Below are 27,761 nucleotides of genomic sequence, written 5' to 3'. Positions count from 1 at the left end.
CCCAAAATAGCAACTTATCCTCTAGAGTCTGTTTTGTTTCTACAATATATTTTACAAAAGAGTTGGAAGATTGAGCGTTTGATTTGAGTTGCCGTCAAAGTTTGACAACAAAAGTGAATCTGAAATCCAACTCTTTTAAGACCGCGTCTTGTTTTTAAAAAAAATGAAAACAACACAAACAAACAAACCCATAAAGAGCGAACTAAACCTGCACAAGGAGTGAAATTGAAAGTTGAACATGTCACAGGATCCCATTCTGCTTTCAAGTCGTAAAGCCAGGAAAAGAAACGAGGGACTCAAACATTTCAGGCTTCTTTTCCCTCTTTGAAGGCTCACGCTGCCAAGGAGTGGTCGTGGCGGTGATGGCGGCTAAGGAAGTTGTTTGTTTGTCCCAGAAGGACCGGCTATATGCATCACATCTAGCATACAATTTCCCGAGCCTGTATCGGAGGCCTTATTTAGATGCTGAATTGGGTCAATTTCAGCGAAGCCACAAGATTTTGGAGAATGGCAGTGGAAAAACAAACTCTGCAAAGGTGTGAGATGAAAGACAAACACATTTGTTAGCTTCCAGTCACACCAGGGATTTCTTTTTTATTTCCAAGTTCTGATCAAAAAAGTAGAAACTGTCAACTCGTTTTAAACTAAAAATGAATTTAAAGCTAATCAGGAGTGACAAACAGATAAGAACGGGAGGTTCAAGCACCCTGACACAGACGCTCCTGTCCCACAATGTCTGGAAATTTCATTGTGGGGGAGCGAGAGGGACACGGTTCAAAGCCTGGTCGTAAACTAAAATGAAAGCAGGGCCTAAGGAAACACAAACAGCAATATGGGTTTGCCAAATACAACAGACCCGTACAAGTTTAATTAAAAGACGGGGCCCAGCCTCCCCTCCCCCGGCTTCAAGAACAGAGAGCAGGGTTGAACACGAGTGTCGCCTGTGATTTGTGATGCGTATGAACATGTGGAAGTTAGAGAGCAAACAAGTGGATCCTGAGGAATTTTTGGTGTTAAAAGGGTAACTATAATCACAGAATCCTGCAGTGCAGACTTGCATCTTAAAAAAAAAAAAAAAAAAAAGGAAAAATTTCAATATTTTTGTGTTCCGCAACTTTTTAGATAGCCTTCTTTTCTATAAATATACTACACATCTAAATGCTAGTCTGTATTTGACTTGCCTTTCAATTGCTTAAAGTTAAATATAAATATAATAATATAATATTTGATAAGGATTCCTCCCAGTATTGTCCAGGACATTCGAATCCTCACAACCGTGTTGACTGGCACCAGAATGGTTTCCTCGTGCACACGTTTGTCCCATCTGGTGCCAAGTGACATGATTTACAGCATCATCCACGCTGGGCTGCAGCAGCGTTGCAGTCAGACACACAAAGAGAGGCAGCAGCGCATTGGACATGGCTGCTGCTGCTCCGTCCTGCTCCTGGCAGGCACCAGGCAGCTCCATCACACTTTAACTAAGGCTGGCATTGTCTGAAGACACGCTGAGTAACGGCCACACACAGATTTTATGACGAAGCCCACACACACTACCTTAAAAAAGGTTTTTTATGGCGTAGAAACTTTCCCCAGTAGTGATGTGGGGTTTATTTGGTATGGCATGGAGATGCGCAGGGGCCACATGCACACACAGCAAGTGGGGAAAATTTCCTTAAACACCTCCCTTGCCTGACATGAGGCATTTTCAAAGGCGGAGAATGTTCCCATGCTCCTGCCCTCTGAATGCGACCCAGATGTGTCATCAAAGTATCTCTCTAGAGCTCACACACAAAAAACCCTCTAATAAAAAGCCTTTTTGTCCAACACAGAACATGACATTTGCTTGCACTACCTCTGTGTGCACCCTCCTTCAGAGAGCTTCTCTGATTTCTGTTCAGTTAGATTGCAACAAAGGATACCAGCCAGACCACAGGACGGAGGTGGACTCAACCTGCCCAGCTCTCCCTCCTTCCTTCCTTCTCACCGCCTGTCTGTCTTTTTCTCTGTCAGCATGACTCCCCACTGTCTGCAGCGGTTTTCTCTCCCTTTGCCCTTGACGACCGAGTCTTGGCTGAGCTCTGCTATGAGAAGAATGAGGATCGGCCTATGTAGCAACCTACAGCCTGGCCGGTTTGGTTGCAGTGTTTAGTTGGCACCACTGTGCTCAAGATAACTGGAAGCACGGGAGACGTAGAAAAGAAAAACAAGATGGACGCAGAGTGTCTGGTACCAAGCACAGAGGCCTGAGGAGGAAGAGCTTCTGCATAAAAGAAAACACTCAAAGTCTGTTTTAGAAAACGATTTTCTGAAAAGGCAGCCAGAGCAGAAGGACACTACGGAAGGACCTTAATATATCCTATGCTATGAGAAAGAATGCCTACAGCCCACATGACAGTTAATAACCTAGAAAAAAGCTCCCACAATGCAAATGAGCAAAGCAAACAACAAAACAGAAAAACCTGCACATTGGCATGGACAAACTGAATATTCGACACTAATCAAGAGATTTGTTTTAATCCAGTGTCCGAGCACTAAATCAGCTTTGTGTGGTCTGGCTGGGATAAAAAGCCAGCGCTAATTACTGAGGTGGCTCAACCTCTCGTCCACATGGATCGAATGGTACGGGTCAAAGATTTAACCCACAGCTACCATGACTAAGCACTGGCATGTTGACACAATCCCAGCTAGTGAGGAAAGCACATGGGACAGAAGTACAAACACACACGTTGAGGAGGATGTACGATGTTGGCAGACGCAAGAGTGACAGGACAGACGAGGCAGAAGCGCTGCTGTACTACATTCTTCCACTCAAACAGTGCGTGTGCAAATGGCATGTGTTACTGGTGGGAAACATTCTCAGGATCAACCCATTCATGGTTAATTAGTCCAAAATATAGGACAAAGAGAATGGTGAAAATATTAAATGACCCCGATGTTCCAACAGAAGTAATAAACAGAAATTCCAGCATCAAGAGTACTGAATAGCAAAAGCCCTGAGGATATTACTGTCAATTGGACTTGTTTCTTATTTCTTTTATGAGAGGAAATAAAGTATTATGCCAATTTCAGCAAATGTACTTAAGCAAAACTGAAAACCAGACAAAAACAACAAGCCCACCAATCTTCTCAATTTCATTATTTGGACTGTTTCAGGCTCTAGACTGCAGCCATGGCAGCAGCAGAGTCGACTTACAGACTTTCATGTTCTCCGGGTCAAACTTACTTGATTATTTCATGTTTTAATGACGAAACAAGAGATTTAATCATTTAGAACCCAATTACAGTAAGTAATGTTAACTGGAAGAGCGTGTGTGCGGGGAAGGGTGAGGCGGGGGGCCAGACTGGAGAATTGTTAGAATTTTAGTAACTAAACAGGAAGAAAAATCCACTTTGTAAATGCAATAACGTGAAAAGGCAGAACTCAGCAGCGAGGGCAGTTTAGTGAGCACACAGGCTCAAGTTATCCTGTAATTGGTCCTCAAAAGCCAGCCAGTGGTTACAAGCATGTTTTGATGATGTGACTCCATGTCAGTGCTGAGACGAAAATCAGACACGAATGTAAGCGATGCAGGAGACTTGATCAGAAATCCTGCTGACCAACACACTTCAGCGTTAACCAACTCTGAGAAGAGGAAAACAACACGGCTACAGTCCATTTCACCTCAAACACACTGGAGACGTTCAGGGTCGTGAGCAGCGCTGGCTTTACTCCACTCTCAGGAAAAATTAGTTGCAGTATAAAAAGACGGCAGGCGATCTCATATCTGCCTGTTTTAGTGAAATTATTAGCAGAGTCAATGTGACCTTTGGGAAGTTATTCATCGATCAAAACCCGAAATGCAATGTTTATTGTTTTTGGAAAATCAGATTTGAGATATAATCTAAGGAGGGTAAAGATTCACTTTTTTATTTTTTTTTTAAAATGATCTAGTGTTAAATTTTGCATTACAATACTCGTAGACACACAGCAGCAATCAAAATACACTGAAAGGAGAATCGGTGGCGCTACTTCGTGTTTGAAAAGGTCGGGTAAAGGTCAAACAAGTCTTTTCATACTCATGACATCTCAGGATATTGTTGTGACGTTCTAAAAAACAAACAAACAAACCAAAAAAACCCCAAATAAAAACTACAGTTTAAACTTCAGTCTTGAAAGACGATGTCACACGTTTCTTTCATTGGCACTGAAACATGAAGCTGATGTTTCCAGCGAACAGAGGCAGCTTCCGGAGGCGATGACTGAAACAATTAATCAACTTTTCACTCAACATCAGCATCAGTTTTCCTTCTGGTGTAACTTTGCACTGAAAGAGCGTGAATCACACTTGTATTCGGAGCATGCCGACCTTTGTTCCGTTGAAAAAAAAGAAAAAGAAAGAAAAAAGGAACGATTATTAAACTGATAAGAAAACAAGTCAGACAGCCAAGTGAGGAAAGGAACCACAGAAGTAGAAGAGGCGAGCCCTTGATCTCCAGTCGTCTGTGCTGTCCAAGTTGTTGAGCAACGGCGCTGGTTTGGATGTCTGCACATTCGCTTCAGCTTCAGCTGGCAGAGCCGCCGTTGCATTCTGCTCTCCTTGTGTTTGTGCTGCCATGCCACATCTTCTGTTTTTAGTTTCGCTGATGTTGACATCTGCTTGTCTAGTTTTCACAGGTGTGGCGAGCAGCTGGGAGCCGGCGTGTTAGATATGAAGCCACAGAGACACAACTTCCCCGGTCTGTTCCATTTATTTAAACTTTCTGCCCCTCTTGCCAAACGGGTCCTCTTCTCCTTGCAGAAAGTTTAGTCTGTGTGCACACCACCGGCACCGTCCACAAAATCTTTATTCTCACCCTCAAATGGAGTTTTCAAAACAAGTCTCGTGTTTTGCTTGCACAAACACTGAAGTGTGAACCACTGGTGCAACTACGGGTAGAATTTCAGTTCACATGGCCCCATTTGAACTCTACCACTGTGGAAATACTTCTGTAAATGACCATGAAGATTAGTCATTACTGTAGTGAAGGAGAAAAAAGAAAAAAAAGGTTACACAACACCTGGTAGTGTGTTTGTCAGCCTCCGTGGCATATTAACGGCACATTTGACACTAAAAATAGATTTCAAGTGATATTCAAGAATTATTCTCGTTAGGTCCACTGGCAAATCTTAGTTTTCCACACAGGGATCATTTACATTTTCTCTATCTTCCTGTAGAGGGACAAACGCTGGCAAAAAGTGTAAATCCATCAGCTCAGAGGCCTGCTTCCTGTTTGCTGGGACGAATATTATCAGCAGACGCCATGTGATGTCAAAAATCGCTGCAAAAAATGCCCACAAGCAAGGTCTGTCTTTTCCTTGATGGACACTATAATCCAGATATGCACAACAGTGGCATTTTATTGCTGGTTTCTGACGTGTGATTCTAAAGACTGGAGGACTCAGCGGCAGGCCCCTCCCCCTACAAAAGCCACAAGCACAGGTGGGTTATATACATTATGCCACATTTGGTGCCACATTTTTTTGCATTAAAATATAAAAAAGTATATTCTAAGGAAAAAGAAAAAAAGCAAATTATCCCATGACACCAAATATGAGGCTGAACTGCTTAACGAGTCACATCTCAGGAGGATAAAGGGGTTTGTTTCAAAGACGGTTTATTTTTCGACAAATATGGTGAATACTGCACATGCTACTGACAGAATTCTAATTTCGCCAGCAAAAACACCAGCCAGAAAAAAACACCTTGTTAAATGAATTTTGCTCGCAGTAAGTCACATAATCTGTCTGGAAAATAAGACATTGTCTCATAATCCAGCTTCATTTTACAGTTTGTGAAGTGAGCAAGTTAACGACAACGAGATAATTTGACTAGAAATTAAGACAAAGTGGACAGTTTGCTTTAACTGGTTGTCATAAAAGATAAATCTTTCTGTCTTGTCCCTTGATGACCGTAAACCTCCGACAGTTAAATCAAATTAAAGACGAGCGCAGGATGTTACACACCTCTAAAGACCCACGAGTCAAAGTTACATTTGAGTCAAATGCAATAAACAGGAAACATCAAAACGACTGGAGAAGTTTCCTTTCTGCTGTGTTAACTCATAAAGCCGTTTCAGGGCTGAAATGTTCAAATGACCCCGATACCATCAGTTCACCACACATGACTGATCTACTACAATCACACACACACACACACCAATCAGTTCACTGCTTCCAACAGAGCCGGTTCACACACTCTTCTCTTTCACCGCAAATGTTTGAAACATCCCCTTTCCTCCCATCACTTGTTTACCCATCCCCCCACACCCATATGTGTGTGTGCATGAGAAATGCTGAAGTGTCCCAGTACAAAATTTGCCTCTGAAGTGCCCTCCCCTCTGCAAACGACTTCATGTTGACATGGCTGGCTACCTGGACCATCTTCCATACAGATGAAAGTGATTCTGCTTCCTAACTAAAACCAAAACAAGACCTGTTGCTTCATGTTGGCGATGGTGTGTGAAAGGCAAAACTAACATCCCGTTGCATAAAAGTTACCACTTCCTCTCCTACCTGGAGCGCCAACCTAAACTCGAGGGAACTCATACAGACTGAGGGGGTTGAAGGGCAGGAAGTGACATCACACTTTAGTCACCGTTCCACCATAAATCTCTCCTCCAACTTAAGCAGCAAGGACAGGTATTGACACGCATGGTTCAGACATTAATGGACGCTGCACGTGCCACTGCTCGTCATTGCGTAATTGATCTTACATAATTAAATAGACTTCACATGTTTAAAGCTCCCCTCCCAGCATGAATAAAGGCTTGCATAAATAATGTGTGTCTGTCATGATTTTTGCAGAAATGTTAAAATTGCACTTAATTTTCCTTTATTAAAATAGCATAATAAAGAAATATGCATATGCAGAGGGCCTACGTCACTGTAATGCTCAATCTCAGAGGACAGTTTTTTTAGTTTCCCGCCTGATACTGAATATTGGAGAAGTACTTTATTTTCAAACAATTGTTATTTCACAAAATGCACATAAAACATTTCATGCACACGCTGTTTCTAATAACACCAACAAACAGAGTGTTGAAGTGTTGTGCGAGACGGCGCACAGCAAAACGGCGCCACAGGCCATCTTTTCTTTGAAATTATATTCCAGTGGAGGTCACTGAACTCAAATGAAACGCGGTCAACAGACGCGTTTAATACGTGAAACTAAAACCTAAAATCTTTGCGTGGCACGACTCATACTCGCTACGTAGCAGTGGGAATATTTTCCATGGAATCATCAGCTTTGAATGTTAGAAAAAACACACACACACACACACACACACACACACACACACACACACACCAAAACAAACCCCCCCCAAAAAACCTGCTTTGTTTTTGGGGGTCAAGTTAAACCGAGGCTGGATATTTACTTTAATGGGCTCCTCTTCTCGGGCCCCTCACCAGCCAGGTAGTGCTTGTACGAGGCTGCTGACAGACGGGCCCTGCGGGGCAAAGTTGTCTGCACCGGTAATAAAAGGGCAGGTTTCTTTTATTACGTTTAAAGAATCTAACCCAATTTTAATGGGTTTTTTTATTGGCCTTCCATCAAATTTCATGTAGATTTTGCATTATTTTGCTGCCAGATAAACTCTAGAGGTGGAGGTGAAAAAAAAGAGGAAGATCTTCTTCTACAAGCCTAAAGATCTACAGTATGTGGAAGCTGTTATTGAAATGTGGAAGTTTATAATGTTCTAACTGTGATGGAAGCAAACGGCTTCTTGTTAAGACATAAAACAAGCTCTGATCCCTCGAAACCCCAAGTGATTTACTTGAATTTCAAATACACAGGTACTGTCCTGTAAATTACTGACTCTAGCCTGTGTAATTATCCAATTTGGGAGTTTAACATGTAGTCTAAACATCAACTCTTTAGGTCCCAGTCACACACGCTGCCATGAGTCCCCACGGGGATGAACAGGAACCTCCACAGGGTTGTTGCTGAGTGGCCAGACAAGTGCTGCACACGCTCCACTGATCTGACAACAGCCATCTAAGCCTGGAAGGTGAGTGTCAGGTAGATAAAAGACACAAACACCTATTGTTGCCCGGTGCTGAGGTGCACGCGGATGATTGTCTGATCCCAGGGTGGAGGGGAGGGTCTCTCGCCGCCTGAGTCATCCAATACAAAGCAAAACACTTGTGTCTGCACTTTGATGCATTATGTGATTTTTTTTTTTTTAATGGATTCCCCCCCCCCCCGGACTTTCCCACTTTCAAACATCCAGAGCAACATAGCGGCCCACTCCTTCCTCTCCTCTTTCTTTGAATTCATATTCATCCGAGATGGAAGACTTGCAAGGCTCAAGTGGTCATTTTAGAGGCCATTGTTTAATTCAGTCTTAGTACTTTGTCAAAGGAAACCGCTGTTGTAGTTTTCGTCAGGGAACATTGACCTGGGTTACTTTGTGGTTGTAGAAATAAATGTGTCTCCTGTTTTGTGTTTTTTTTTTCTTTTTCGGTGCAGCTGATTTAGATTCAGTTCATTTCATCGTCGTTCATATTAGTCAAAGAAATACGAAAAAGAAGAAGCTGTCCGACATTTGCCAGTATTGACTTTAGTTTTCATCGACAAAACTGACACGTGCAGAACGTTTCTGCGAACATGATTTTTTTTTTCTTAAATAGGAAGAGGCAAGAAATTCATCAATGTTTCACACAACTACCTCGACAGCAGGTGTGTTACTTCCCTTTTACGTGAGACCGAAGATGGGTCACAAACCTTCAGGGGAAAGGTCCAATCAAATCTGTTCAAACCAGACCAGTGTATCTGAGCCAGAAAGTCCCAACTGGAACCGATGGGTGAGTCAGACTGAAGTCTTCTGGTTCTACTGGGTGGTCTGCTGACTGAGGCAGAGGAGTGACGCTCACTGATGACCTGCGCTGGTACTGACTGATACAGACGTGATCACACATTTTCTTGTGCATGGAGCAGGCCGCTCTTCCGAGACATGAGGTACTCACTGGTATTTACACACACACACCCACCCACACACACACCTCTTTGTCTAGTGACTAACAATAGACTGTAGTGAGGCTTAAGATGCTGCAGCATCATCAGTCACAACTTTGCACTCTCTCCTGAACCACATCACCGAGTCAGTGTTGTGTTTACTGTAAATACAACATTAAATAAGGCTTCTTGGCAGCGACCACATCCGTCCTTCAACAAGAGCCACTCAGCCAGTCTACTTTTTGGATCGTCACAATGAGAAAAGTGAAGCTGGGATAAGAAGATTGATAACACATTGTTAGTGACACATAGTAGGAAGAGACAGAGAGCCAAGTGGGTACAGACAACTGGGACAATGGCTTCAAGTCTAAGGATGGGATTATGCTAAGTCAAAAATTAGACTGTAATATACTGTAATACTTCCTCTTGTGATTCGCTGGTGGCAAATATTGATATTTCTATTAAAAAAAACTCAAAACTCTGCAATCAGTATTGGCAGCTATTGGCTTTGATGACAACCACCAACAAATGAGATGTCATTATTTCACAAGCGACGGAAGCAAATCGCTGGATGTGAAAGGTGACGTTTCCTAAATGTGTGGGATGGAATTTGACATCAAGATAGTATGAGGGACTTAGGAAGTTGAAAATCCTTTTTTCGACGATATTTTTATTCTACTTTTTTGTTTCTCTGGCACAAAAAAGTAGAATAAAGATCAACAAAATCCTCAAGAACAAATCACCAGTTTTGGCAAACTTGAACACAAACGCCATGAGCTAACAGCCAAATGACTGTTTTAAACATCAGAATTGATTTTGGCCCATTTTCTCAACTGGAATGAAAAATTCCTTTCAAAAATATGTCACCAAAACACCAGTGATCAGTGATTTCTGGCACTGGAGTTTTTTTGAGCTAACAAGTTCTTGACCAAAGGCAGCAAGCAACCAGCTCAAGAAAAACTACCGCACCCAGAATGCTGGGAAAATATTTTTTGTTCTGAGCACTTCTAGACAAAAATACTGCGGTCATCACTGTTTGTAATGTGGTATTGTGAATGTTCCTGTGTTCTTGTCTGGTTCATCTCTAAAACATAAAAACCTGCCAGCTCTCTCATCATCACAAAAGGTACAAGGAATTCATCAGAACTGAAGGAATATGGGCTCTCAAGACGCAACCGAAACGTCCGCGTCTGAGTCCCTCGATCATCACAGCTGTCTTTTCCTACTGGAAATTTGCAAAGTGTAATTCAGCACGCAGCGACCGGCTTTCATAGCTGCGCCCCTGGACCACAATTAAAACAATACCCTGGAGTGTACACGTTCATTACACAAGAGAGGCGAGCGCATTCCACGAAGGATTGAAGGTATGAATAGACGGGAACGCGGATGGATTCATTTGTATTCTAGCTGGCTCGCAGTCAAGACCTGCTCCAAAGTTGGGATCAATGTGGGAAATGTGGAGAGGGAGACGACGACTGGTTCCCATTCAGTTGTCTTTAAACAAATACACACTCGCATGCAAGCACGCACACACACAAACGGAGGGAGCTCAGTGAGGAGTCTCTTTTCATGCAGATCTTTTGTCTCTCAGTAATGTCTGGTATGCCGGGATACAGGCTTTGCTCAATGACCTGATTTCTATGGGGCTGCCAAGACACCGGCCAGTGTGTATGACTGTGTGTGTGTGTGTGTGTGTGTGTGTGTGTGTGTGTGTGTGTGTGTGAGTTCATCTGCCTGCGAGCCCTTCCTTTGGATAAGACACAGGACTTAGCAAGGCAGACAGACACAGACGGAGACAGACCCAGCCAATGAGAAGGCAGTAAACACAAGTACACACATATAAGAGAAACACACACACACACACACACACACACACACACACACACACACACACAGAGCTTTGCATGAAGTAAACAAAAAGGCCTCGAGTTCCCATTGCAGGAAGAAAGATATAATTGCATAAGGAAATTTTCTACAGGGAAACAGGATTCCAATCTGCAGTAATTGCAACCTATGATGCAGTTAATGCAATAAATTACTTTTTAAAAAGGGTTCACAAGTGGTAGCGTGTTTGAAAATCAATATCCATCCAATGCTCATTTAATCTGGAGATTATCTTTTGGATTTTAATGTCTGAGGCAGAACACGTTTAGAATTGATCGGCTTTGTAATAAATATAAGAGGTGAGTCCAAAGGCTAATCGCCTACCTTGTCTCTGGATGAAGATCCTGAGAAGCGGGTGAGCCGTCGACACCGCCTTGCAGAAGTTGTCGTCGTTGTTGATTGGAAGCAGGTCGCCGTGCACGTCAGCGTAGCCGATCATCACCTCCATGTTGGCGATACGGTGAATATGCAGGATGAGCTTGTAAAACTCCTCGAACTTGCCAGGCTTGACCCGGTCCACTGAGAAACGGCGAAACTCGGCTCCATACTGAAGAGAGACCACGTCAAAAGAGAGAGAGAGGTCACTACAAAAAAGGTACAAACACCCAAGACAACAAAACAGGAAGAGGAAACTGGCACTGTTGGTCTCAGCTGAGTCACTCATGGCTTCTCAGCTGTGCTGTGCAGAGGGTTGAGGTTTTTAAGGATGTAATTGGTGCAAATGTTTTGTTTTTGGCAAAATTTTGAATGAGCCATAAGTGTTTTGATAAAATCTCACATCTTTATAGCTTTGATTATTTTTCTTGGTAATGAACAGAACACACGATTCCTTCGATGTCCACCAGAAATTTTAACATCTGACAACACTTTATATTCTTACATTTCAATCAATTGTTAATGGTGTAATTTTGCTATTTTAAAAAGGAACACAACAACCTTTGGGTTAAAGCACTTGTTCACTGTGCTCCTGAGAGCCGAGACTGATTAAAAATCCTCACTTTGTGTGGAACAGGGAGCTGGGACCTAAAGAGACCAGCTGAACCCTGGTTAGCTTAGCACAGTCTATGCTACTGAACGGGCAGGTTAGCATACCTCACCCACTCTGACTAGTCCAGCCTCTGTGTGTTCTGATTCAAAAAGATCAGGTTAAGAATCTTGTTTTTCCAGATCGTATCTTCTCCTTTTGAGGCGGCCGTGATTACTATTAGCAGTTGCTCTTCTGGTTGTAAACAAACATTTTGTTTATTTGGTCACAGTTTCCAACTGAGAAATGTTACACAGTAAACACCAAAGTTCTACAAATGCAGGCAAAGACTGATTTGGAAAAAAAAAAAAAAAAAGTATTCGATAACCTTTGACGAAGCTATGCTAACACTTCCCATGCACTACCAGTCATTGTGCTAAGCTAACCAGCGGTCAGCAGGTCTTTCTGGGTCTCAACAGCACAGAGAGGAGAGCAGGTATGAATCTTGCCTGGCTCAGGAGAGCCAATGAGTGTATTTCCCCCCCAAAACTGGCTTGGTGCTTTAAATAAACATGTTTTTTTAAACCTCCGGGTGGGTTTTGGGGTTCAAGGAGTTAAATGAAACAATTCATTGAGGGGAAAAAAAAAAAAAAGGATAACCATGATATTTTTCATCCAGTCTAACAAACAGCGGGAAATGAAGAGGAACGTCTGTTTAACAGAACAATACAGGTGGATGAGAAACCGACCGTACGTGCATCAGATGCCCCCCCCCCCCCCCCAACACCACCTCCCACCCACAGTTTATACACAAGAGCATAGGCTTTAACAATTGTGGCACAGCTTTCTTTCCCAGCTAGGTCATCAAACCACCAATGGGACCACAGCTGAAGGTCACAGGGAGGTCATCATGTGACTCATATGGAGAGGAGGGGGGTGGGGGGGTGGGGGTGTGTGAAGAGGAAAGATAGTGCTGAGACACAAAAGCATGCCTCCATAAACCCCAACAGCAGAAGACAATTGAAGCGGTACTGAATCTAATTTAAAGACTTTGGTGCTGTTGGTTACTGTAATCATCAGCTAACAGCAGAGGACGTGAGGGGGGAGATGATCAGAGAGAGGGATGATGGGGGGGGGGGTGATGGGAGGAGGAGGAGGAGGCCGGAGAAGTGTACTGTACGAGAGCAGTGGGTAGATTAACCAGAGCTGCTCTGTAATTAGATGATGACAAATTTAAAGGAGGAGTTGTGTGTGTGTGGGGACGGTGTGTGTGTGTGTGTGTGTGTGTGTGTGTGTGTGTGGGGATGGTGTGTGTGTGTGAGAGAGAGAGAGAGAGAGTAGTTTCCTGAGATACTGTAAGAACAAACGACCTGGATTCCTAATAGAACTCAACCTGCGTAGGACGATGACACAACAGGTTGACAAACAGGTTTGTCACCTGGAGCTCAATATGTGTTGTTAACCTTTAGGAAAGTGAAACTTCGCCACAAACACTAATTAACACTTTGTGATGATTAACCTGCCAAACAGCAATTACACTTGGGTTCATCAGTAAAGCTCTGTTGTCTAGGCAACGTTCATCCTGACCAGTCGGAACAGTCACAAACTGAACTTGGCCTGAGGGCACGAGCTTGTCTGAACAGGACGTGTTTAATACTGAAGCCAAACCTAAGAATACATCACTACAAATGTGACATCACTCGCCCTCCCGCCCTATCAGGGCCGGGTGATGTCAACAGGCTGAGGCATGTTGGGAGACTCCTGACTCTGACACAGCAGAGAACATGGAGGTGGCCTAACGTGTACGAGGGACCAGCAATAATGACATTTATAACCTGAACGCCTGGCGTCCGTCACAGTGGAGTGACTGGTATCTCTGCGGTCTCTGTGTCTGATAAGAGCTTTAAGTGAGAGAAGCCAGCTTCTGGCCGAGGCAGCCAGACACCTCCACTGCTCTCCCTGATAAGCTTATCATCTGAACAGTTTCCCCTGACAAAACCAAGCAAGGACCCATGAGAAAGTGGCAGGTAGCGAACATCAACCACCAGACACACCAGCATCTTTAACATTTGAGCTATGATTGTGCTCAGCCCGCACCTCACTGTCTACATGCTACCAAGCTGGGTTGGAAATTCAATTAAACCCATCTACAAGCACCAGATTAGACAGCAGAACGACAAACAACCAGGATTAAAGTCGTGCTTCACTTATGGCTCACCATTAGGTATCTTGAACTCTACCGTTTTCGGCTTCTGCGCGATTTCCTGTTGACTCCACAATTCACAGCCACGTCCTTTTGCTTGAAGCTAACGGAGACCGATGACGAACAACAGCAAAACATCCATTTACAAACGCTCAAATGCGTCATCCAGTACAATCGAACTCTTCTTAGTCCGGCCATAGCCTCCATAATCAAGAAAAAAAAAAATTTGATTTGAGCTAAAGGACAACCCCCTCAGTTCAGCAAAATTGTTCTGAAGAGTTTGTAAAGAGACGCTCTGGACGTTAACCTCTGTTAGCATTGAGCTAAAAATTGGTGGCTGGTGTTTTCTGAATTCTGGACTCTTCTCTACTAGTCTTCTTCTGGCAGAGGGAAGCATAAACTAGCCTGCTTAAAAAAAAAAAAAAAAAATCTTACAAAGAAAATATTCCATCTTTACATTTCAATTGTTTCTGAGGTTAAGAACTGATCCCTATTACTTTCTGGCAACTGACTTTTGAACAAAATTGTGTTCAAATCCATTTTAACAAAAAGAAAATTACATTACACAAGTCTCTGGTTTTAGTCTTCATCTCCTTGGCACTTTCACGCACTCGAAACAGCTTCACAACATGAAAATATGAGCCAGTTTACCAAAGCGTGGTTCAAATTAATTCGACTGTTTCAACTCTTTAGCTTAAAGTTTCAGCACGTTGGCATTTTTACACTCAAAGCAGTTTTATGTCGTTAAAAACAAAAACGGCGACTCCAGAGATTTACACATCGGGTAATGGGTTTGATATTGAAGGCATCCTTTAATAATCAACAGTACTGCAATAATTGAATTAGTACCATAAAAAGCAGCAAAGTTCAAAAGTCAGACAGGAAAATGAGAAGCAAAACCAGCACATAAACTATTAAAGCTCCTCCACTTCCATTCAGATTTAGTTAAGGGACTTGTCTTCAAACTATCTGCTTGTTTTTAGATGTTACACCCTCTAAAAGGTCGTGGTCAGGAGGGTGTGAGAGGTGGCGTGAGACGGCTCAAGAACCCTGGAGTCCGAACGAACACCGAACACTGAAGGATGTTGAGTGTGCTGCACAGTTAAAAAAGGAAATGTGACGTCGTACAGAAGTGAGTCAGCTGGACAGTAGCAGTGATGTGATGACGTTGGTAAACCTGCCTCTTCTGACCGCGCACACACACGCACACACACACACACACACGACCACTCCCGTCTCTGTGGACCAAACACATTATACTTAAATGACTTGTCTGCCTATTGATAATTGCTTGCATGAGCGCATCCCAGGTCTGCTGAACAAGCTGCCAAACTCACATCCTCGCCACTGAAACTGGCCTGAAACTCCAAGCAGCTCGGGACTGGTTGACACCTCAGTTTGACATCAGCTGTGACTCAGGACATTCTGATGTGCATTAATATACACACACACACACACACACACACACACACACACACACACACACACTCCCCTCAAGAATGTCATCACCTTGACAGAGATGATAGAAATGAAGATAACAATAGGTGCTAGTGAGACTAAATGGGTTCTTGGTATTTTGTGGTGAGGTCAGAGTGTTTTGACTGACACATCCATTATGGATTTTCATTTTTAGAACAAAAACAAACGAAAAAACAACGTCTGACGAGGTTGTTGGTGTTTTAAAATCAGGTTTAAACGAACTTCATGTGCCACTAAATGTTGCATTCATCGGTACACTCCATTACATAACCCTTAAAGCGATAGAGATGTACCTTAATTCATGCAGCTACTTGTCAGTAACTGTCCACAACAGCGAGGAAGATCAAACTTTGTTGCACAGAAACAACACGACAGAAGAGTTTGCGCCACACACAAAAAACTTTTTTTTTTTTTTTAATTTTTCCACCAGCAGAGAAAATGCCAAATCAGCAACTATTCGCAGGGTGGGAAGTCAGAGGAAGATGATCATAAAATACAGTTGTTGGTTGTTTTTTTTAAATACACAAATTAGAGAGTTTAAGTGCAGTCTGATGACCCAACATGTGCTTTCACAGCTACAAGAAGAACATATGCGGTTATTTTTCAGCGTCAGTCGGAGCTCCGTTACCGGACGACCGTGTGAACTCTTCATTTTCTCCCTAATTCTCCATCTACATCCAGTAAACCGGGACCCCCGGGACTCACCTTGCTTTTCACTTCCACCGCGTTACAATCCACGCTCCGCAGAGGCTGAGACTTATTAAAGCTCCGGTTCATCTTGACGGCTACCAAACTGGAAAAAAATGAAAAGAAAAATAAAAAGTTGAGTGGTTTTAGCCCGCAGAAAGAGGGGCTCCGGGTCCGCGGTTTCTGCTAGAAAGTCCGTCTGCTGCTTCGCCTCCTGCCGTCGGTGTTTTTCTTTCGTTTATTTCTCCTCCGAGTGGTTTAATCTAAAGTTCTCCTCCACGCATGAGGGACGAGGTTCCCGGGGAAGAAGAGGAAGAAGAAGAAGAAGAAGGAGGAGGAGGAGGAGAAGAGGCAAGCAGCTCTCCTCGCCGCGATGAGTTGGGAGTTAAGTTTTGAAATGACATCAGCCCTCCTAAAATATGGGATCCTGTGATGCCTTCGGGACTAACTCGTTTTTTGGGGCTTTCTTGAGGAATACGACAAAAATTTTCTTTATTTTTTTTTAACGACTTTAGACAGCAAACATTAAAGCAACACACAAAACACTTTTTTATTATTAATTATTGTAACCCTCTAATTAAAATACGAGAGCAAATAGCTTCATAAAACCACCAGGCCTCACTGATTTGACACATTCTTTTGAAGGATACAACAGAAAACAAATTATTCCAAAGAATATATGAGATATGTATATTGTATATGGTTTAACATAAGTGCTGAAAAGGTCAGGGATGAATAAGATTATATAAGAGTCAGTAAGAGTAGCTCGTTCAAACGTGTAGCTGGCAGAATGTGTTCCACTATTCTTGGTGGTACTCTATCATTATTATATTCTTATTATTATTATCATTATTAGTAGTAGAAGTAGTCGTTGTAATAGTATTATTAGTATTAGTGTTATTGTTATGTTGGGAATAATTAGCAATTCTTCACAAATTTGAACCTCCTCTCATTCACTCATTCACTTTGATCTTGTTTTTTTTTTGTAACTAACAAGCATTGAACTGTAACTGTCAAACACGTCTAACAGTTATTTCAGGCAGAAAGAAAGAAGCTGATATCAAATAAACACGCAAGCGATGCAACTTTTCAATGTTTGGCCCTTTACCACGTTCACTTGAGCGATTGTAATAATTCCAACAGCACCTGAAGGAGACATTACGCACACGGGTCCTCCAGTGCGCCAGAGGACGCGTTTGTTCAAAACAAAACGTTCTCAGAGCTTCGCCTCCAGATCGTGGAGGAGTGGAGAGCCGCAGCTCTGATTAGCACATTCATCTTATTTTTACGGAGTAATAATGATGCTCCTCGGAACAAGAACAAAGGACGCATTTACATTTGATTCAATCTGCGAGTTACTTTGAGTTGTCATAGTTACTGAAGTTACAGGGGGACAGAGGCACAAGCCAACACACTCACTTACTCTCACAAATTCTCCCATTAATAGGCAAGAAATTCAAACGAGACAAAAACAAACAAATGGATGCGGAAAATGGAACATGATGGAATTTGATGACCTTTGCCCTCCTCCCAAAGCAGTTCTACTAAAACGGAGTGATCAGTCACTGAAGCTCTCTCAAGTACCAAACGTGGTACCCAACATTTACCGGCATGACGTGAAGGTAAAAGCTCATTGTCAGTTTTCACGATGGACTTCCCCTGCACCCAAACCCTCGCCCCTAAATGTCACCGGAACTCCTGGCCTACAAGGTTTTTGGGAGACACGGGTTGATGAGAGCTTCTGTCCTGCTTGACCACATTCCTCGGACCCTGAAGTGGTCGGGGTGGAACAGCTGCAGATGGCAGTGGCCCCCCCCCAGTAGCTGAAACCACTGCTTGTTTACTCACTGCAGGAATGTGTTGACCAACAGAAACCCACTGGTGCTTCCACTGTGGTCCGGGAGGATATTTGAGCATCTTAATATAGTTTTATTCAAAATTCTATTTCTTTCAAAAGAAACAGTCTTTTCGATGACGCTGCTGTATGTTGGAATTTGGCTTATTTTATTGTTGTTGTTTTTTTAACAGTTAAGTATTTACAGCAATAAAACTGTGTGAGATTCCGTCAGATAATTCAGACAAATTGTAAAGCTTCCTACATCGTTAGTCTCTTTATAATACTATTGATTAAAATGACCTCACGAAATATTATGTGGCAGGTCACTAGAGTTGTTTTCTACTTTTTAAAGTCAGACGGCTCAGTCGTCATTTATTGAGATCCTGCTCTGTAATGTAATATACTTTCTTCCATTCATTTGAGGTACTAATATACATAAGAAAGAAGACAATAACCTAGAATGTGAGTGAAAATCTATTTCGCTAACATACTGAATGTATGGTGCAAGTTCCAGTTAGTCAGAGAAATATTGTGCTTAAGCTACAGCGCCCACTCAAGGCCAATATTAAGTACTGCACATTGCAGGAGTGTCCGTCCGATTTATTTAAAATGAGAATTCTGACTGATTAAAGTTATACTTATTATCATATAATTACATGGAAGAGTTCAACCGGACATAATTAATTGTTTGACCATGAAAAAACAGGGTTAGTGCTGCCTTTGATTTTCAAAAGTTACATTTGCAAACCTGCTTCAATCATCATTTTGGGGATTTCATGGGTGGGAAAACCCCAACCAGGAGGAAACATTTTATACATTATTTACCCGATGCATCATTTTGTAAATAAATGTTGATGACCCAAATCAAAACTTCCAAATTTCATACACCAAAAGTCAGGGTGACAATGTCTTCAATCCGTGGACTACAGTGCAGTCATTTTGCAATTGTGGCACCATAGTTACTGCTCGATTAAAGTTCATTTAAATGTGTTTCTCCTTTTTTGTTGTTGTTGTTGAAAAGGTTTGTTCAGTAGAAATGCAAGAATGCAACAAGAGACCGTAAGTTTATTTACATGCACAGTTTGAAACATAAACAGATGGGGGTTTTTTTTAGTTCATAATCCTTGAAACTTTTAATCTGACATTTTTTAATGCAAGAGATAAAGTCAAAAAGTAATGAAAGCTAAACGGAGCAATGCTCCAGGCATAACATCAAGTAGAAGAAGACATCTATTGTCTTTCTAAAAAGAAAGTACAATTATCTTTTTTAGTTATCTATTTATGAAAGGGTCTAAAGTTTGTGGTAAGCAGAACTGATAATGTGAAATTTGCCAGTTTCACGGTTCAAGAAAGTTGATTCTATTATTTAAAGTAATTGTCACTTTTCATCTATTCTCAAAAATAGAAGTAATCCCGTATGTGACCAGCAGAGGTCGACACATACAAACACAAGAGATGAAGCGATGACGAGGGCTTTGGCAGGGACGGAGTGCTGACGCAACAATTTCTAAGCAGGTTTCTTCCCTCCATGTGTACCTTGTTATGTATGAATTTCTATGAAAAGCATTTTGAGTTGGAATTTTTAAGATTTATACACATGTACATGTTTTTTTTTTGTTTTTTAAATTTACACTCACATGGATTCAAACAAATAACCTGAACTGTGCACAGTGAGGCTGCACGGTGGTGCAGTGGTCAGCACTGTGGCCTCACAGCAAGAAGGTTCCGGGTTTGAGTCCCGGCTCGGGCACGGGATCTTTCTGTGTGGAGTTTGCATGGTCTCCCCGTGTCTGTGTGGGTTCTCTCCGGGTACTCCGGCTTCCTCCCACCATTCAAACACATGCAATTGGGGATGAGACTGATTGGATTCTCTAAATTGACCGTAGGTATGAATGTGAGTGTGAATGGTTGTTCGTCTCTCTATGTTGGCCCTGCGATGGACTGGCGACCTGTCCAGGGTGAACCCCGCCTCTCGCCCGTTGATGCTGAGATAGGCTCCAGCCCCCCCCCCCGACCCTTAATGTGTAGGAATAAGCGGAAGATGATGATGGATGGATGTGCACAGTGAAACCCGAGGGCCAAAGGTTCAGTGTGACCTTCCAGATGTCACAAATAAAATAAAACATAAAAATTTGAATACAGTAAATAACTGTTCACAGTTTTTTTCTGATGTAAAAATATCAGTTTCAGGCAGTGGAAACAGCGGTGCGCCGATAAAAATCCTTTGAACAACACAATCTGTGTGTGCTTCAGGCCTGAAGCCCACTGTTTATTTTGAGTTTTTCCCTCTAAGGGAGAAGGTTTGGACACCCTTGATAGAGAGGAATCGCCAGCAGAAATTATTAAATGTGTTGTTCAACTATTTTTGAAAAAAATAGCAAGTGAACTGAATGGTGACAGAGTCGTTTATCCTGACATTATTTTCAGTATGAACATTGTTCCGCTCCACATTTGTTCTACATAAGCCACAATTCAGTATCATTAGGTGACATCATTGACGCTACGTTAAAAGGCAAAGATGAGACAGAGAGACGCTGAAGAAAGAGTGACTGAATAAACGAAGAAGACACTCAGGGAAAAAAAAATAAAGGTAAAAGGAAAAAATTGTTGAGTGATTCATTGCATTCAGATGGCAACCCTTCCTCTCCCCTGCTCATATGTTGTGTTTTAATAAGGAGTTTGGCAGTCACATTACGCTCCGTAGTCATGTGTGGTTTTGATCCAGCTTCATTTGTCTGATTTCAGGTGGTCCTCTGGTGGTAATGTGAGAGGAGAAGATTACCGTGAGATACTTGCCGTAATCCATCGTCTGTGTAGAGACAGGGAAACATCCGGAGCTGGTTATTTAGACGGCACTGATGCCAGCCTAAAGTCAGCCAGACGGGCAGAAAGCACTCTTATTCAACCCTCTGCTCTGTTCTGCTTCGCTCGCTCTCTGATTAAAGAGAAGGGAGGGCACACACATAAATACTGCCTTCATGTGCATCTCCGGCTGATCTCAACATTCAGGTTTTTTATTGAACAGACTTTGTGGTTGTGTGGTAACGTAAGCAGAGCCGTTTCAGCAGATCACACTGAGTCATGACACACCATCAAACTCTCCAGCCGTGCCCTCTGACTTGTGTGCTCGGTTGACAAAATGAAAGGCAGGCGTAGTTGCAAAATGGAAAAGTAATATTTCTCTGCTTCCATGACCCTATCTTTTTCCTCTTCTGTGTAGCATTGGAGACAGAAAGAGAGAGGAAGAGGGGAAAATAGGTCAAAAAAGGGAGACGGGGAAGTGTTCGACATTTATATTTGCTATTAGTGGATAAACAAAATAGACATGCATGATGCAAAGCCATTCAAGTTCTGGTAAGGCTCACATCCAGATTGTTGCTCTGTTTGAAATTCCAATCAGGCCAATTAGCATCCTGAGATTCAAAGGCGCAGTTAACTCATGGCAAGAGAGTCAAAGTAACAACAGTTATAGCAGCTGCTGTCATTTAGGCAGGCTAATGTTAGTGAGGAGCAATGGCTAAATTAGGTTTTGGTTCTTCTAAAACAAATAACGTCCTGTTTCATGTTTAAGCACTGCAAGAAACATCCAAGCTGGCAGCAAATTTTGGGATGATTTATGGAGGCGGGGCAGCACTGACCGTGGCTAGAATGCGCTGCCTCTTCTCTTGTTAGCTTGGCCTTGCCACTTGCCTGCAACTAGGTGGTTGTCACTTAACGATCTGCAGCCCAAAATAGCTTAATGTGAGCAAATCATAACGAGGTTTGCCACTGGCTTGATGCCAGTAGTGGTGTCACATGAGATGCGAGGTCCTACAGAGGGGATATTCATCTTTCTACCACTCAGTTTTCACTGGCTGACCACTTGTTAAAACCCATTTATTCAAGTGGTGTACCTCAAGGCTCTGCTTCGGGCTCACTAGTTTTTTTTATACACATATATTTATACTTACTTTATGCAATAACTGTATTGATTTTTTTCTGAATAGGTAGGTTAGTAGGTGCATTTCACAGATAAAATTTTAAGTTCCCTTCTATGAATGTTGTTATTTCTGTCCTTTGTTGGTTTTTCTTTGCTTTCAAGTGGGTCATGCTGGCAGGTCAAAGGTCTTTGATGTGCTGCTTCTTAAATGAACGGACTGCTGTTGTTTTAGTAAAGAACCTTTGCCATGAAGTGTTGACAGCTATTGGGATTTGGATTTTGCTCCTTGTATGCATATGAAAGAGCTTTATTGCAGCTCAGAAATATAACGGGTCTTCGGAATTCATTGGATTATAGAAACTGAACATTTCCAACATTCTATCGCATTCACAACATTTTAATCCTCCACGAAGGGCCGTCATGAAAATAAGTGATGGATGTCCAACAGCTTCCTACGACGACAAAGCAGTAATTCTGAGGTGATTTCTCAGTTAGAACGACCAGCACCAACCATCTGTATTAACATTATCAGTGTCAATCAAAGTAAAGACTGTAGGTTGGAACCCGTGGGTGCCATTTGATGCTCAGTTCATTTTGATGCTGTAACACCACCTGAGGGTGCCATTGTAGCTTCACAAGAACAAACGCTCAGGCACGTACACAGGCCTTTGAAACACACACACACACACACACACACACACACACAAACACATACACACACATACACACACACATTTTCATAGACCTTTTCCTTTTTACAGGAGTCTAGCCTCAATAGTTCAATGCAGTTGGAATCTTTTTGTGATTGAGGATATAATAGTTACCCCTCACTGGTTTACGGTTGTGACAGGACAGTCAAAGACCTCTCTTTCTGGGGGGGAAGGCAGGAGGTGTCATCAAGATAACCCTAATCTCCTGAACCACTGAACCAAAAGTCAGCATTTTACCAACTGGGGACATGGCTTTTGTTCCCAATTGCACATGTCGTGCCTCATTATGAGTCTTAAATCTGGTTTGTGTCCCTGAAAGTGTCTGTAGTCATAGCCACACACACACACACACACACACACACACACACACACACACACACACACACACACACACACACACACACACACACACACACAGCCCTGCACATGCTCACACACTTGCCATCCCTAACACATCACTGCCTGCTTAGTTTCAATCTCGTAGGCCTGTCACCTCGCCTGCACGCTGCCTGATTTGTGGGATCTTTTGATGTGTAAAGTGGCAAAGACCTATAGTTGGATCTGGACTTTGTCACAGGTCCTGGAGTCTGTAACGTCTTTTGGCTGGTGGAAGAACTGATTGTATTTAAGCACTTTTACACGGGCAGTTTGGAGCAAACCCAGGAACAATTCACTTATGATTAAACTCATAGAAAATTCAATCTGAAGATATTCTAATGCTTTTTACACATGAAAAAAGAAGGATAATGAACTTTTGAAGAGAGAACGTTACAGCGTTATCAGAGGAGGTAAGGTTGCAATCTTTAAAGATTACTCACTGGACTGCAGTTCGGATTCTAATGGGTTTATCCTAGATTTTCCCCGCTAAAACTTCATGGAGAATCTTCTCCTTCTCTAATATGCTAAACTGCATATTGTCACGTTGGACAAATAGACAGCAGCTCTGCCTGATTCAGCAGCAGCCGCTCTATCTGGTCCCACTGTTGGTGAGGGAAAACACTTGCCTTTCTTGTGACGCTTTGAGATGTGGAGCTACTCTTGGTTCATTTCTTCTCCCTCCAGAATGAAAACATCAGCCATCTGGTCTCGAGGTGAAAGGTCAAATCTCAGGCTGATAATGAGGATGGCGTTGCCAGGGGGATGTGGGAGGGGTTTGTGAGTGTGAGTGTGAGTGTGTGTGCATGTGCGTGCGTGCGTGTGTGTTTGTGTGTGTGTGTGTGTGTGAGAGAGAGAGAGAGAGCCTTGCTGAGTTACTCTGCTTCCTGAGTGAGCATTAAACATTAACGAGTCAGCTCTGTGAGTCTGGAGAGAGACGAGTGGAGGCGAGAAGAGATGTGAGTTGAGGGGAAGAGACATGGACAAAGTCACTTCAGTTCAGAGAGAGAATAAAGGGATATTCCGGGATATTTACTTTAGATGTTACTTGCCTTGTCTTCACTTAACCTTTCATGAGGTTGGATTCTGCCCACCGAATGCTGACTAAATAAAAAACAGTATTAACAGGCCTTTATGCTGTTTAAAATTTTTTTTTAAGGTAAAATAAGCTTAAAATAAACTGGATTATCTTTTTTTTTTCATAGTTAAAGCAGGGTGACAGCATGAGTACCTCATCTTCAGGAGCCCTGCACTGGATTTTTAAAACATAACCAGGAGGTTCCTTGGGATTGACCTCTCTTTTCAGAGGAAAATGGCTGAAATTAAAACTTCAGGCTCTGATTGTTTCAAAGAGCATCACCTAAATTTAAAAATGGATGTAAGATAATGGAAGCACCTTCCAAAATTCAAATCGACGCAGAAACATGTAATGCTATCAGTTCTATATGTAAAAACCTGGGTTCCTAGTAGTGTTTTGCATTTTTACAACACAATAATGTTTGTTTATGATCCACAACTTTTTGCCCTGTAAAGAAAAAAGTTTAGACTCTCCTGATCGCAACACCCTTAGTGGGTGTCGATATACACACTTCTTCTCTTCTAGTTTGTTGACTCCAACATTTAGTACATCAATAACTCCGGTCAATGAGAAAGAAGAAGGCACAGAGGCCAGTGCTGTGATTGAGGTGTGTGTGTGTGTGTGTGTGTGTGTGTGTGTGTGTGTGTGTGTGTGTGTGTGTGTGTGTCTCTCTCTCTCTCTCTGTGGACGTTCCACCCAAACCATTTCATCCAACACATTCCATCATTTGTTCCAGTTATTTTCCACCACGACTGTAATGATTTGGACTGGCTGTAACTACAACACTGTTAGGGAGCTGTTAGATAACAGTAACAGGTCTGATTTGGCCTCTGTACCATCGTTGCCTAATTGGTTGGAAATCACAGTGGTGAGACTCAGTCGAGTAGTCAAGTTCTTACAAATAAACTGAGTTATATTCACTTCCCTTTAAGCTCTTTAGAGACCGCGTGTATGTGTGTGTGTGTGTGTGTGTGTGTGTGTATGTGTGTGTGTGTGTGTTGGAGGAGTTGCCATGGTAACACAAAAAAATTGATGGGAATAATGGAATACTCACATCCTCTGCTGCACCTCTCATACTATACCAGTAACCTTTGGGTGAAATTGTTCTTTTCTCTGTTGCCAACCAGAACATTTAACATAATAAAAATATATGTATAGAAATGTGCGAGTACTGACCATGTGATCTGAGGACAGCAGCTCTCAGGGGGCGGGCGTGGGTGGCTAAAGGGCAAAACTTACACCTGGATCAGCCTTTTGTTTCATGCAAAGCTACTGGAGTTGTTAAAGCAATTAAAAACATGTACAGTTGAGCTGATGTGCAGAATCAGTCTCCAGGAGGCAGCAGCATGGAGCCACTGCAGGGCTGTGTGTGTGTGTGTGTGTGTGTGTGTGTGTGTGTGTGTGTGTGTGTGTGTGTGTGTGTTTGTGTGTGTGTGCGTGTGTGTGTGTGTGCGTGTGTGTGTGTGTGTAAACAGAGGGGAAATACGGAGTAAAACCAAACTGAATGAGTATGATTTATGGAGAGAAAATAAATAGACACGAGTTTGCTGATGTTATCGAGCTGACCCTTATTTATCCAAAATTCAGCTTGGGTCATGTGTCCTCTATTATTGTTGGCTGGTTAATGATGCTAGGAAGGGGACATGAACCCTTTTCCAGCTTCAGTATGGGGAGATGTGAGAGAAAATTCAGAATCACTGATATGCATTGTATTGAGTATTTTATATGAGCGCAAAATATTAAACGAGGGTATGAAGAACGTGCTGATAGGGACACAAGAATATACTGTATTTTGTCTCTGTAACCTCACAGCTGACTAAAGCGTTTTTGTTTTGTTTTTTTGGAGGAAAGTTTGGATTCTTGCTTGAGTTTTAGAAAGATTTAGCAAGGGCAGTTTTGATGGAAAGTGGTAGGATGATATAATTTAGGCGGAAGAGCAATCAATTAGGTTTTGGATTTGATCCAGAACTGCATCTGATGACATCATATCCAGATTATTGGGGAAAATGGAGAGCGAAGACAAGATGCCTTGGTTGAGGGATGTGCTCCCTGATTGTCCTTTAAATTTCATGCAAAGTCGTCAGTTACTGGAATCTGAACTGCTAAATGTGGGTTAATTGGCTCCATCGTGTTGACGTGACGTCTCAGCGTGATGTTGATACACAGAAGCAGCTGTCAATCAATCTCGTCTCATCATCCTGACTGAACTTTCAAAACTGAAACTAAAGCAGATGGAGTTACATTAATCCATTAAGATACAGAAGGCCGTCTATTCTGAAATTCTTCCTTTCACTTTATTACATTCAGATAATGACCACAAGGGGATGGTCTTAATTTACTTTCAGACATTGTGATTACCACTCAATAAAAACTCACCTCTGGATTTAATAACCTGAAAGTCAGTAAAACAAATGAATAACAGGCTTCCAAACATGACACCCGTTTAGTTACTGAAGCGTTTGTTTTTTTCAGTATCTTTTATTTATGCGGATTATGATCTTTGTTTTTTATCTTTTAAAGGTGCAAGCATTTATCTCTCGCTCATGGGAAAACACAGAGGGGTGTTTTGTGCTCCTTGCCTGCCTGGAAGGCTCAGGATATACAATTTTTCTTTCTTCTAGATTCTGAACACTAGGAAATTAAAGATATAAGTCACAATGTATTCACAGAGCGCTTGTGTTGAGAGGGATTTAAAATATCTTTTTCTGACAGATATCAAGCCATTTCATAACCTGTTGTTATCACTACTTGTGATAAACAAGTGTAAACCTTGGGGGTCTGATATTTGATGATGTGTAAACCTAAGTTCTTACACTGTTTTGAATTAATACAACCTAAATAGAACCATGTGAGAATGATTTCTTCATGTCCCAAAATGCTCTTTGTGATAAAATAACAAAAACATCCTCATAAAGTCACATTGGGAACTTTGAACTGCAGGACTTTAAAGAACATCCTCTCATGTTCTGCAAAAGTCAGGGATGTTTTTCCATCTTTAGAGAACCGAAGGAAGTTCCCTGAACGTTCCCAGAGACTGACACGGTCACATGACAAGGGGAGATGCAGACTCAGTGTCTCAGCCTGTCGTCCTCCCTACACCAGCATTAAAGAGTGTTTACCCAAGCAGTCTACAGTGAAAGCTCGTCCCATGCGGCTCCTTGATTGAAAGAAAACAGCATCAATCTAGCACAGGCCCCAAGGCCTTTAAATAACCGGCAGGCTGTTTAGAGCAGAGAACCCCCTGCCCACTTTACTCACTGCTGCTGCTGACTTTGGACATAGACAGCAACACACACACACACACACACACTCACACACACACACACGCACACACACAAAACTGTCAACTGTCACAACTGTGCGCAAAAACACACTTACTATATTTGCCTTCATGTATATAGAAATATATAGATAAACTGAAAATCTCTCTTTCGTTGCTCTGTCAGCACCCCCCACCCCCTGCCACCCCCAGTGTATTGTGGTCATTTTCATTCATCACCCCTGTGATGCCGAAATGTCAAGGTTAGAGTGTGCCAGTTCTCACACACACACCGCACACACATGGCTAGAGGATGGAGGGGAAGGGACCACTAACTCTGAATACAAGAATTAGTCAAGCGTGCATTTTCCTTCTTCTTTCTTTGCCCCTC

At 42.3% G+C, this 27,761-nt stretch overlaps 1 protein-coding gene across 1 annotated transcript in view; it reads right to left on the bottom strand.

The window, feature by feature from the left end:
• Positions 1–16,592, bottom strand: part of pard6gb (par-6 family cell polarity regulator gamma b) — a 34,011-nt gene extending 17,419 nt beyond the window's left edge. The window contains exons 1-2 of the mRNA XM_086193146.1: positions 16,211–16,592; positions 11,184–11,406 (exon numbers count right to left, since the gene is read on the bottom strand). Of these exons, the coding sequence (XP_086049272.1) occupies positions 11,184–11,406; positions 16,211–16,282 (295 nt within the window). The 5' untranslated portion in view covers positions 16,283–16,592. The remainder of the gene's footprint in view (positions 1–11,183; positions 11,407–16,210) is intronic.
• Between the last annotated feature and the right edge of the window lie 11,169 nt (positions 16,593–27,761).

Source organism: Aulostomus chinensis, chromosome 22 (assembly GCF_037954235.1).
Source record: "Aulostomus chinensis isolate RoL2024-O1b breed Wild chromosome 22, RoL_Achi_v1.0, whole genome shotgun sequence".
NCBI classification, from domain to species: domain Eukaryota; kingdom Metazoa; phylum Chordata; class Actinopteri; order Syngnathiformes; family Aulostomidae; genus Aulostomus; species Aulostomus chinensis.
Note: the sequence above shows the minus strand (reverse complement) of the source record. Positions and strands in the feature narration are given on the sequence as shown.